Consider the following 13,920-nt stretch of genomic DNA (forward strand, 5'->3'; position numbering starts at 1 on the left):
ACAAACATGTGTTTACTGTTTTCTGCCATTTTCTTGTTGTTTTTATTTATTTACTTTATTTTATTTAATGAATTGTATTTTTTTTTTGTTTTTTCCATCTCATTATTGAATTGTATTATCCTTGACGCTTTGGCAATATTGCTCATCTGACATTCAAGCCAATAAAGCATATTGAATTGAATTGAATTGAATTGAGAGAGAGAGAGAGAGAGAGAGAGAGAGACAGAGAGAGAGAGAGAGAGAGAGAGAGCAAGAGCAAGAGAGAAAGTACAATTTACCCACAGTTCAACTATGTTCCTGATGTGTAACATTGGCTATAAAGTCTGTTAATTGTTGTCACACATTAACAGAACGGGCCATTGCTGGATGAGGAATATTGTATGAATGTATAATCCTATATGAGCTGTATTTTTAATGGTTACTTTTGATTTGGTTTATCTATTTTTCCTCACAAACACGGGTTGCATTAAACAGAAACACTGACACTCACTGGACAGTGTCTGACACTTTCTCTTGGGGTAGAGTCTGGCTGTGTGTGTGTGTGTGTGTGTGTGTGAATAAATCCCCTGTGTGTGTGTGTGTGTGTGTCCTGTATGGCTAAATGCGTACACCATGGTGCTATATATTAGAGGGCCAGCCTTGCTAAAAGTGTATGTACTCTTCGTACCATAAACGGCTCTTGATAAAAGCGTCCACTAAATGGCATGTGTTAGATGCTGTGTGTGTGTGTGTGTGTGTGTGTGTGTGTGTGTGTGTTTAACCTAGGAGCAGGTCAGACTTGTCAGATCCTCCAAGGCAGCAAAACAGCTTGACTTCTAATGGAAGCTTACACAACATCTACACAACTGTGGCCTTAAAATCCCCCCGAAGTTTACCCTGCTGCCTCCGGACACGAGTTCACAGCCCCACAACTCAAAACAGCGGGTTCAAGTGAGGTGTTTGTTCACGGAGATTGCTAAACGACGTTTGTGAAGTTCAGGAAATACCAAAAATGTGTCTCTGAATTGCTGCATGACTAAAGACTAAAGACTAAAAAGTGATGGTTTGTAGTTAATACAGCAGCAGGGTTTAATTTCCCACTGAGGCCACCCATACTGACTGTTTGCAAGATGTGACCGAGCAAGAATTTCGATGGCTAAACCTATTGTGTATGTCTGGTGTTAGAGACAATTGCAAGGGTGGAAGTAATTACATTTACCCACGTTACTGTAATTGGGTAGCTTTTTGTGTACTTGTACTTTTTTGAGTATTTGCTGAAGTCGGTAATTTTATTTTTTACTTAAGTATGTTTTTATTGAAGTACTGTACTTCACTACATTTTAAATCACATTCTATTACAGAGGACAGATTTTGTAGCTTCTCCATTAGCACAAGCATAACTTGGCCAATTGTGGAGGCATTCGTAGTGAAAAGTCAGTCAGCAAAGAAGAGAAGAGTAATCTGGCTTCACTTTGTACACTTTATTGTGTAATTTCAAATTTTTCCAAATAAAAGAAACTAGCTTGAACTCTGTCCTCTCGTCCTTTTAGAACTGCATGGAAAAGATCACTGCTAATAATGTTCTGTTTTCTAAAAAGTAACTCAGTAACTTTTACAAGTAGAATTTTACACCAGTACTTTTACTTACTCGCTTCTTAACAGTACTTGATTACAGGACACATTCTACGACATTCTACGACATTCTCTTTCCATCACTGCTCTACAGCTCTTTGCAGAAGTTCAGCTAATATGAAACCGTAGACCATTAAAATGAATATAGAATACAACATGAAAAAAATAATAGACTACAACACACAGGAGCAGAGCAAGAGAAATATGCGCTCTTAATCATACACACGTTCCTCTATAACCCTATGTTATCTGAATCGCAATGACAAGGTATAGTTTTTTACCTGTTTATGTGAATACGATGCACATTTTGTACATTATGTATATTTGAAATAAATTCCATTTTTTTTCATATTCCCACATCCTGCATATACTGATATTTTTATCATGCTTCGACTTATTTCATACTACATATATTTCATATTTTTGGTAATTTTCATATCGTACATATTCTGCATTCATTCTTTCTTGGTCTATGTAAAATTTGTTGCTGTTATTTTGCACATCCTAATTGCCAGTTGTGTATGTTTATATAACTTTATATTCCTATTTATATTCTGTTTTCTTTGCTGTATCCTATTATTATTTGCTACTGCTGCCATGACCCACTTTCCCTGTCACTGAAGAGTCCTTTTATCTTAAACCACACACACACACACTCCCACACACACACACACACACACACACAGGTCTTTCTAGACACCCACACACACTCCTTTGCCAACACACCCACAGAAACCCAACCATCCACCTATAGACACACCCATAGACAAGTGCCCCCCGCCCCAACCCATTAACCCATTAACCCGTCAACCCGACAGCGATGTGGTCTTACCGGTTTGAGTTCCTCCCGGTTGACCTTGCGGCGGTAGAGCAGCAGAGCGGTGATGGTGTTTCCTGCCCTGGCCGCCTGCACCGGGGTCGGTGTTACGTACAGGAAGTCCTGGAGGGGGGTCAGGAGGGTCAGTAGGGTTATACATACCAACAATTACAACAAGAACAACGCACATGATACACTGTGAGGAAACGAGGTACAGACTTACACCTGTGTCTTTTTGTCTCAGTATAATTACAAACACGGAAAGACTCTCTAGATCTCTGCTTTTAGCGTTTTGAAGGCGGAAGGACAGAGGAAGGACACTGCTAGCAGGGGAAAACAGGAAAACAGTGGTAGTTGAACATCTAAGATTTAGGTTTTGGTTCATTTCTGCAAATTATTTTAAAAAAAAAGAGAAAAGAAAAGAAATCCAAACTGGGTGTGATAAAGAAACACTGAAACCTCAAATTCAGACAAAAACTTTTTCAAAATTCTTTATGCTATGAACAGATATGACACATTTTGCGTGGCATTTTTTGGGTGGATTTGGATATTTCAGAAAATTTTAGATTGGCTGTCTGAGGTTTTTCTAAGCAGTGAAACTGTGAAAAGATGTGTGGTTACCATGCCATAGTAGTTACTGTTGACCATGATGGGACCTCGGCTCCTGAGGTAGATATACTCCTCCCACCAGTCACTCACCTGGAACAAAAACAATATGAGATTCATTATTAGTTACTGAATCCTAATGATATTAGTTTTTATACAGTGGAAAATGCTCAGGGCGCGGACATTTATTTATATAAAAATGTTGCGGATTATTACTTTAAGATGTCAAGCTATCTCTTTAAGGTTACAGATAGAGGTTAGGGAATGAATGTAATGCAACAGAATGCCCTCTTAAGTGGACAAGTGTGTGTGTGTGTGTGTGCATGACTACACTTACGTAGTTGGTGGCCCACAGAGCTTTAAGTTTGAGGTAGCGTTGGAGGCGGTTCCCCAGACTAGACTCAAACTGATTGGTCAGTTCAGTCATCCGCTCAAACCCTGGATCAGTCAGCAACGGGCGCACTGACTCCAGATACTGAGAGAGAGAGAGAGAGAGAGAGAGAGAGAGAGAGAGAGAGAGAGAGAGAGAGAGAGAGAGAGAGAGAGAGAGAGAGAGAGAGAATAAGCGGGAGAGAGGTTAAGACATATACTCACTACTCATCGAAAAGTTTCTAAATCTGATTTAGTGGTTTATGGAATTATGTTGGGAATTTCTGTTCTGCTTTTTCATTCCTGTATTAGATCAACACTAACATCATATGTGACGAAAACTGAAGATGAGTGGGTCACATTTGTGTCTTAAGCGTGCAAGCATCCTCGTGTACATGTGTGTGTGTGTGTGTATGCTCACCCTGGTCAGTGTGTCTTTAATGGGAGGGACAGGCAGGTGAGGTAGAGAGGTCTGGTAGCTGTACAGCAGAGGCTTCCTGCCTGACAACAACCTCAACAGAGTCTGATGAAAGAGAGAGAGAGAGAGAGAGAGAGTTTTGAGTTTTAACAAGACCTTTATTAGACAATGTACAAACATCCAACCCCTCAGTCAGCAAAACAAAAACAAAGCAAACAAGACATTCACAAACCAAAAACGCCGACACAATGTTATCCGCACCTCATCTCAACTCCCTGGTAAAAACTAACTCTCCTCCCTCCAGACTGCACACCGCTTCCTCCAGACACCACTTACTATGAAACACTCCTAAATCTTGCATTCTTCTGTAGTATTCATAATCTATTGATACTCTTGCCCTAACTAAAGCCTTGTACAAGTCTAAAACTTCTACTGTTACCCCAGCATCTACCTTCCTCTTCCTACTAAGGTACACAGCCATTTTTGCCTGCCCCAGCAAGAAATTAATGATACACCCCATCCTTTGTTTACTCTTACTGCACTGAAAACCAAAAATAAAGCCAGAAATTGTATAAACTGCCCCAAGTGCATTGACCAAAGAGCTAAGCACGTTGAACAAAGGTCTGAGCCTGTCAGTCTCTGAAGCAGTGAAATATTGTTTCTCTCCCCCCACAGAAAGGGCAGCCACTGCCCACATTAGAGTTCACTAGAGAGACAAAGGCATTGACTGGCAGTATCCCATGTAGTACTCTCCACTGTAAATCCCCAGCGTATTTAGGCAAGGGCCTCTTATACAGGGTAGTCCATGCAGGCTTCACCTCCAACCCCACCCCCAGGCTGGCCCTCCACGGGGTGTCGGCTCTACTGCCCAGCCTGTCTCTGTTAAAAGTTTTTACACAAAGTCTAGACAGCCTCTTGACTCCTATAGAGTCTAGAGCAGCCCCATCCGCTCCCTCCATGGTGGAGGGTCCCAACAGTACCCCAATCCCCGCATCCCCTCTGTCCCCCTCCTGCAGCAGCTTCCAGTCCTCTGTAGTCAAGGCACTCCTGTATCGTCCAAGCATCTGACCAGCCACTCGCGTAGATCTCATGCCCAGCCGCTCAGCCAACTCCCCGGCCTCATCAAGGTTGTTCCCTGCCAGCCCGATCAGGTGCCCTAGGGTAACAACCTTAGCTGATTTTAATGTCTCTGATAGTCCAGGAGTAGCTGCTGTAGTAATGTCCAGCCGTGCCCCATACACCAGCGGCTCCTCCAGAAGCCACTTCACAGAACTGGGTGGCGCTGCTCTCAGCACATTCATCTGCCCCCATACTCTTAGCAGACCTCTGTTAAACGGTGGAACATCATTGAGTGACAGTGTTTTAGGATTAACAAAAAAAACTGAGAAACCTAGACCCAGTCCTCCCACCTGTTTTAAAAGTGCCTCAGCAACCTGCCTCCATACAGCCCTACCTTGTGCATACAGTAGTTTCTGGAGCCACTGAAGTCTAAAAACTGCTGTTCTACTGGCCAAATGTACCAACCCTTGGCCACCCTCCTCCTTTGGTAAGAACAAGACACTCTGTGGAACCCAATGATAACCTCCCCAGAAAAAATCAACCAGGATAGCCTGGATCTTAGCTAACAGGCCAGCAGGTGGCTCTAAAACTGTTAGTCTGTGCCACAGTCCTGAGGCTACCAGGCGGTTCACAATGAGGGCCCGCCCTCTATACGAGAGGCGTGGCAGTAGCCACTTCCACCTCTGTAAACGACCCCGGATGACCTCAAGAACACCCTCCCAGTTCCTCTGCATCACCCTGTCGTTCCCCATGTGTACCCCCAGGTACTTGAAACCATTCCTGTTCCACTTTAGCCCACCTGGTAGCACTGGCTCACCATCCACCCAGGCCCCCATTATTAGAGCTTCACTCTTTGTCCAATTCACCCTTGCTGAAGAAATCACCCCCAAAAGCCTCACAATATGACTCAGTGTTTCCACATCCCTCTGACTGTCTACCATGATAAGCACGTTGTCTGCATAAGCTGAAAGACAGACCCTATCTAGCCCTGGTGCCACCATAAGTCCCTGCAGCCTAGTCCTTATTTGACACAAGAAAGGCTCTATAGCAAAACAGTACCTTCAGTACACTTTCAATGCCCCCATACAGCGCCTTGATCATGGCCACATAACCAGGGCTGACACCAAATGCCTCCATTGTCTGCCACAGGTATCGGTGTTCAACCCGGTCAAAGGCCTTCTCCTGGTCAATAGATATAAATCCAGTATTTATGCCATCCATGACATCACAAATTAAAGATATATTATCCATAATTGACCTGCCGGGGACACAATAGGACTGGTCCGTATGTATGGTCTGCTCCATCACCTTCCTTAGCCTGATAGCCAGCACTTTAGACAAGATCTTATAATCTATGCACAACAGAGCCACTGGTCTCCAGTTCTTAATGTCCTGCAAGTCTCCCTTCTTCGGCAGTAGGGTGAGGACTGCACGCCTGCAGCTCACTGGCAATAACCCACCAGCCAGACTGTTATTGAACACTGCCAGGAGATCACCACCCAACACTCCCCAGAAAGCCTTGAAGAAATCCACAGGCAGGCCATCTATACCAGGTGCACGGCCATTTGCCATCCCCTGCAGTGCGGTATAGAGTTCCATCAGAGCCAGCGGGCGCTCCAGCTCTCTGTTAGCCTCCCCAGACACCTGCGGTAGGCCCTCATAGAACTGTTGTGCCACCTCATCCACCTCATCCACCTTTCCAAGCTCACACGCATAGAGTTCAGAATAGAAATCCACAGCCCTTCTCCGGATGTCAGCGGAGTTAGTAAGCTCTTGACCAGTGACTGAACGAAGACTATGTATGATCCTGCTCTGGCCACTTTTCTTTTCCAGGCTAAAGAAATATCTGGTTGGAGCATCCATTTCAGAGAGGGTTTGAAACCTCTGGCTCCATTAAGAGCTTGGAGTGCCACAATATCTGTCTCTATGGATGTAATAGATCTGGCAATCTCTCTAGACACATTAAAAGTGAGAGAGAGAGAGAGAGAGAGAGAGAGAGAGAGAGAGAGAGAGAGAGAGAGAGAGAGAGTGCGAGAGAAAGCGAGAGAGAGAGATTAGATGAAATTTAATACTGTGATTTAGTGTCACTGAAATTGAATACTACAAAAGATTAATCTAAACAGCACTACACACGAGGGCAGGACATTCATAAAACAAGAGGAAAACTCTTCCATTAAATAAACTATGAAGTGACTGAGTGGATGAATCACACACTCATCCAGAGAGACAGAGAGAGAGAGAGAGAGAGATTTGTGACATTTTTTAGTGCTGATGTGGAGTAAAACCTGCGAAAATTAACAGAAGCCTCAGGTATATAAAAACTTGCAACACTGTCCTATTTGATAAGATAATAACAAGTATAACTACTATACTGTATAACTGGTTTTACTCTTCCTCAAATCACCCTCGGTTACTACCCACAACAAGAACATTTTCCACAACTGACCTGACCGCTTCCAAGGCCAAATTGCATCCCCAAAGGTAAACCAAACACTTATCGGTGCTACGTGTAGCATTTTGCGTTTATCAAAATTAAGACCACACTTGTCCGCTTCCCTGCTTGTTTTGAAGAGCAAGAAGAAGAAGAGCTGATAACAGCCAATTTGCATTCTACATGCAATGCATGCATATGCAACTATGCGTTTAGAATAGTGGAACTGGAATAAAGCTGTGTATTGCTTGCGAAGTAAACAGTTCCCGTATTGTGCTGTAAAGCAATCCAGCAGATTTCCCATCAAATCCAACTCACAATGTAAAATGCAGTGTAGAGGCCGGTAGAGGCTGCCAATCTTCTAGGCGATGGTCTCATTTGTTTATACTAATGTCTTAAAGTAATGTAGTAATGATTTGTTAATGTTAAAATGCTACACATAGCACCTTTAAAAAGGGGGGATCCAACACAGCCTCTGCAAAGCGGCCACAGGAGGGAGCCGTGATATCTAGTAAAAGCACGCCTTACCACCCAGACTTTGGTGGTGGTGGACACCCGGCCGTGCTGCTCGAACATCCACTGGTGGTAGGAGAGGAGCAGCTTGAGGCAGAACCTGAGCGTCAGAATGAGAGAGAGCCACAGCAGCGTGCTGAAGACCAGCGCCGACACCATGGTCTGACCCTGGGCACTGAGGGAGACGTGGAGGCTGGGGAGGGGGGAAGAGAGGAGTGGGAGAGAGAGAGGGAGGGAATATACAACAGGGTTCAGAAAGCCAGATTCAATACTTTTAAAGACCTTCTTAAGGCTACCTGAAATTGGATTGAAGACAACTTTAAAAAACAAAATAAAGAAATAAAGAAAGACTTTTAAAAAACTTTTGACCTGTGCATACCCTGTAAAACAGATTACAAAAAAGAGAGAAAATCTGTCCCAAGTTGTGTTCCATTAGATCCAGCAGAGAACAGTTGACAGATGCCGTACACAGTGATGAGAACAGGAGGACAAAAATAGCAGGAAGACAGTAATCTATAATTGGAAATGAATGGGATTTGTATCCAAAACAACTGAAATCCTAATAAAACTAAAAAGAAAATCACATCATGGTTACATCTGCAGCTCATTTCAACATTTCACTGTAAGATCCTACACAGCAGCAAACACCATGGAGGTGCCACAGCAATATCTGTTGGTCCAAAGAAGAAGTGCATCTGCGATGACACTCAGAGTCATACAAAAGAAAGTATGACAAATATGAATTACAGCATTTTGAGGGTATGCAAAGTAACAGCAGTAGAACACACTGAGACAAATATAAAGAAAAGTATAATAAACGATAAGAAAATGTATTTTTAAAAAAAGATCAACACATAAGCAATATATACAAATGAGAACGATAAGAGAATTTGAAGTTATAGTAAGTAAGTAAGTAAAGTTTATTTCTAGAGCACATTTAAACACAGCTTGAGCTGACCAAAGTGCTGTACAAAGAACAGAGAGGCTGTAGGGAATCCCTAGATTTTAGTGGGAGGTACAGCTGTGAATCATCAGCATAAAAGTGACAGGAGATGTTATACTTCCTAATAATGTTTCCAAGAGGGAGCATGTACAGACAAAATAGAACTGGCCCCAGGATGGATCCCTGAGGGACCCCATAGGTGACAGGGGCAGAGGAAGAGGAAAACTGACCTATAGCCACTGAGAATGTCCTATGTTTAAGATAGGATTTAAACCAGTTTAGTGCTGTACCCTTAATACCAACCCACTGTTCGAGATGTGTCAAAAGGATGTCATGATCCACGGTATCGAAGGCAGCACTAAGATCTAGTAAAACCAGGATGGCATTTTCCCCAGAGTCAACAGAGAGTAACAGATCATTTGTCACTTTTAACAGAGCTGTTTCAGTGCTGTGGAGGGCTTTGAACCCTGATTGAAATGGATCAAGGATCTCGTTGGTATTCAGGAAAGGTTGTAGTTGTGACAAGACAATTTTCTCCATTATTTTTGAGACAAATGGCAATTTAGAGATGAGATTTTTGAGCAGAGGCTGGACAACTGCGTGTTTAAAACATGCGGGGACAGTGCCAGAGGCTAAGCAAGAATTAATAATAACTTGGATGCTAGGTCCAATTATATCAAAAGTATCTTTTATGATATGGGAGGGCACAACATCATGGGGGGAGGTAGTGGGTTTCATGTGCATGACTATGTTCCTCAACTCAGACAAGGAAACCGGTTGAAAATGATTAAAGGTAGGCGAGCCCTCTACGCTTTGGGGCGGGGTGTCCGAGAGAGGGGGAGGGAACAGTGATTGAATGTTTTCAATTTTTTTCGTGAAAAACCTCAAAAAATTCTCACAGATGTCCATGGATGCTTCAACATCGTGAGAGATACGGGGATTGAGGACAGAATTTATAGTGCTGAACAGAATTTTAGGTCTGTGAGAATATTTACTGATTATCTCAGAGAAATATTTAGCCCTGGCTTTTTTGGCTGCTGTTTGGAACAGTTTTTGAATATTTCAAATGAAACTGAGAGGTGATCTTTTTTCCATCTCCGCTCAGCTTTCCGACAGGCCTGTCTAAGAGAACGGGTTGAATCGTCCAACCACTGGTGGGATTTAAATTTAGGGTGTCTGTGTTTAAGGGGGGCTACAGAGTCCAGGATATCTGAGCAGGAGGAATGGAAGAGGGAAATTAATTTATCTGGGTTCGAAAGAAGCTCAGCAGCAGAAGAAATAGATGTTGCAATGGCATTTCTTTGATAGGCTTCAGCAAACTGATTTGTAGTGAGAGAATTTATGTAACGGGAATAGTAACCAGGGGCTTTGACAGTGCACAAAGGACTAGTTAAGGTGGCATCGAATACAATAGGCAGGTGATCAGAAAAACATGCATCCTCGATATTAATATTGTCAATAGAAAACCCATAAGACATAATAAGATCAAGAGTATGCCCTAGTACATGGGTAGCCTTATTTATATGCTGAAGAAGGCCAAAAGAATCCAAGACATGTGTGAAATCATTTGCCATGGGTTTACCTGGACAACATACGTGAATATTAAAATCACCCAAGATCAACAGTCTATCATGCAATGGAACAATATGAGATAGGAAGTCAGAGAATTCTGTTATAAAGTCCATAACCGGCTTGGGAGGCCTATAGACCAAAACACAGACTAGAGGGTTAGTCACAGATTCTATTTTTACAGTCTGTGATTCAAATGTAGAATAGCTCCTGAAAGAAAGTGTCTGTAATTTAAACCGATTCTTGAAAACCGTAGCCACTCCGCCCCCTCTGTCAACACACCTAGGGGTACTAATGAAGGAACAGTTTGCTGGACACAGTTCACCAAAAATGTTTGACTCACCATCACCAGTCCATGTCTCTGTTAAAAATAGAAAATCCAAATCACGGGAGGTAAAAAAGTCATTTAAAATGGATGTCTTATTAGACACAGACCTAGCGTTAATCAGGGCCATTTTCGCCTTAAGGCAAACGGCCGGTTGCCGTGACTGTTGAGCGTATTCCAGTGGCCGAATGTTTAGGAGATTCACTCCTCTGCTACGGATGCGCAGTCTCGCATCAGGTGTAAGCGGTCGCTTAATATCAACAATATTATCCTGGACCATAATATTTACCTGCGGCTGTCTATTGCTAATCCTGACAGGGATGTTGAAAATCTCATTAGATGGTCCGAGCCTGGTAAAAAGTGTATCGGTGTACGAGGTGGAACCATTGTGGTAGGGACTAGGACCGGGGGAACATCAATCTCTGACGGACCGGTCAGCATTGGACCGGTATAGTTGTTATATCATGCCAGATAGTCATATCATGTCACATATATATCATGTCATATCATATATTACGTATATACAACAATATAAGGTATGTGATACATGACATAATGTGATATGACATAATAGAATATGGCATGACATGACATGATTTGACATGACATAATATATGATATACCGGTATGATATGATATGATATGACAAACACAGCATGACATGCCATGAAAAAATGTATTTGCAATTAGTCATTTCAGAATGAATATTATCAGGGTGGAATAGGTCAGGAGGAGGGTGTGTGTGTGTGTGTGTGTGTGTGTGTGTGTGTGTGTGTGTGTGTGTGTGTGTGTGTGACAGTGAATCAGCTATGTCTGTAGGGATTCTAAGCCACAGTCATTGCATCAAACATATTGTGGTAGGAAAGTAGGTGAGAGGTCAAGTGGCACCACACCTACTGTGATCCACAATGACACATCAGCATTATAATATATGGAGTTCTGTAAGTTTGGATCTAATAATAATCTTCCCACCAGGGTCAGGACTGCAGACTAGGTACCAATTCAGAATACTGTATTTAACATGAAAGAAACTGAAAATCATACTTCAGGTCTGTAAACCTATAAAGATTCCTTCCTATATTTCTGCTGATGAATAAATAAACAGTTTGTAATTTCAAGAGGGGTTTGTAAAATTTTTGGGTTTTGATGAATTATTTACAAAATGGTATGTATATAATGAAAATCTCTGCTTTTTCGCTCTTTTTTCTTGAAATGACAAAAATATTTAAAGTTTCAAAAAGAATATGTCATTTTGAGTTTGATTAAAAGTTTTTTTTAGCTGATTTTGTGCTTGGTGTATTTGATGCAGCTGGAACATGAACATCCAAGTTAACTATTGAAAGCTGGTTTTGATGATTATTTCATGTATGTTACAAAATTATAGTACATATAAAAGCAAAGTACAGGGTGTTTCAAAAAAAGGTATGCATTTTAATTTAATTTAATTCAGACGCATACCGAATCAGAAGCAAAACGGGGTGTAACAGCGTCACAGAGAGAATGCAAGAATGTGTCAACAATGATGGGAAATCATTTTCATGTTGAATTATTTTGTTAAAATGACTACGTAAGTTAAAAATGACTAAAATGACACAGCTATGTTTTTCATTATTATTATTGACCCATGACCACTTAGGCAGTTTGAAACATCCTTTCATGTGTAAAAAAGGCGAGCAACAAATAAGTCAGAGCACTTTGCTTTGATTTCTGATATGGCCCACATGGCTCTTGGTATCAGATTTTAGTGTGAAGGAGATTCTCTGACAGCTCTGCCCTGTTTAACCTGATACTGGTGTGATATCTTATACCAGTACAGGCCTCTGTGCAGCCTGACACAACAGTCACTCTATCTTCCATCAAACACTGACACCTCATCCCTTCAAGCTATGCCTTATCTCACACTATCTCAATACAACCTCTTCTACCCTCATCGGACTTGTCAAGTCTTAGATAAGCTGCTTGTGATAATGGGATTCACAATTATTGACTTTTTATACAGTGGCATTTATTTTAAGGTTGAATCAAACTTCAAAGCATTGCAACAGAAAGAACAGCAAGACTGTGAACTGTGAACTGAACTAGCTGTCTGGTGTTTCTCAAATGGCGGGTCTGGACAGGGCAAAAGAAAAGGGGTTGCAGTTCTACTCTGTGGGTCTGCACTTGACAAGAGCAACAATATGGTTTAAACATTCAAACTAAGAATAGCTGGTCTGAGGTGACCCCACCCCCACCCCTTCCTTTCCCTTCCCTTCATCCATCCATCTAACCCTCTTTCCTCATCTCCATCTAAACGTCCGTCCATCACCTGAGTAGCATTTGCATGTCGGAGAAGCAAATTGTCCTTGTCGGGTGAAAACCTTGTATCTCCAAAATGTCAATTTTTCAGGAACTAAGAAAAACTGCCTTGCTTTTAGCTTGACCGCCATGAATTTCTGAAATTTTTAAAAGATTTCAAAAGGCCAATGGTTGCAGAATTGGAAGAGGAGCATGTAATCTGTCAATTGTAGTTAAAACAATCACCAAATTTGGCGTTGCAAGGTTTTCACATGACAACAGATAATGTTGCTGTATCTTAGCCTTGAAGCCCAGCTTAGAGACAAAACATTTTACAAGTTCATCTAGCTGTAAGTCACAGCACCCATCTAATGGTAATAACAAATATTCCTGGTCCTTAGAAACGTGTGTGTGTGCACTTCTGAGGTACATGCCACTTTCTCTTGGGGATTAAGGTGTGTGTGTGTGTGTGTGTGTGTGTGTGTACCTTAGTGGCAGGTGTTGCTGTATCTTGGCAATGAGCCCCATGCTGGGATCCGAGCGCATGTACATGGTGGCCAGGATCGCTATGACGACAAAGAGCCAGGAGGAGGGGCTGGCGGGGTACACGCCCTTAATCACCCTGTTCTGTTACCACAGAAGAAGAAGAAGAAGAAACGAGCACTGTGATTAGTAAAACAGAAAGGAATGTGTGGTACTCTTATTAGAAAAACATCTTACAGAATAATACAGCTAAAGACACACACCTGCGCACACACACACACACACAGATAATCACAGCTGCGTCTTCTGTCACCCCAGAAGAGGGAACACTACATGTCAGTACATGTTAGGGAAGGCTCATTATTGCCAACCAATACAGATGGGAATTCCTTCTGCAAACACCCCCTTCCTGCACACAGAGCCTTCACATACCTCCTGCAACAGATCATATACACACACACACACACACACACACACACACACACACACACACACACACACA

General features: G+C 42.2%; 1 protein-coding gene across 1 annotated transcript in view; it reads right to left on the reverse strand.

Moving 5' to 3' along the window:
- The window catches only part of cpt1a2b (carnitine palmitoyltransferase 1A2b), a 59,998-nt gene that overhangs the window by 39,471 nt on the left and 6,607 nt on the right, over positions 1-13,920 (reverse strand). The window contains exons 3-8 of the mRNA XM_071903461.1: positions 13,423-13,562; positions 7,840-8,017; positions 3,825-3,926; positions 3,372-3,509; positions 3,050-3,127; positions 2,444-2,551 (exon numbers count right to left, since the gene is read on the reverse strand). Coding sequence (XP_071759562.1) covers positions 2,444-2,551; positions 3,050-3,127; positions 3,372-3,509; positions 3,825-3,926; positions 7,840-8,017; positions 13,423-13,562 — 744 coding nt within the window. The remainder of the gene's footprint in view (positions 1-2,443; positions 2,552-3,049; positions 3,128-3,371; positions 3,510-3,824; positions 3,927-7,839; positions 8,018-13,422; positions 13,563-13,920) is intronic.

The sequence above is a fragment of the Centroberyx gerrardi genome, chromosome 7 (assembly GCF_048128805.1).
Source record: "Centroberyx gerrardi isolate f3 chromosome 7, fCenGer3.hap1.cur.20231027, whole genome shotgun sequence".
NCBI lineage: Eukaryota > Metazoa > Chordata > Actinopteri > Beryciformes > Berycidae > Centroberyx > Centroberyx gerrardi.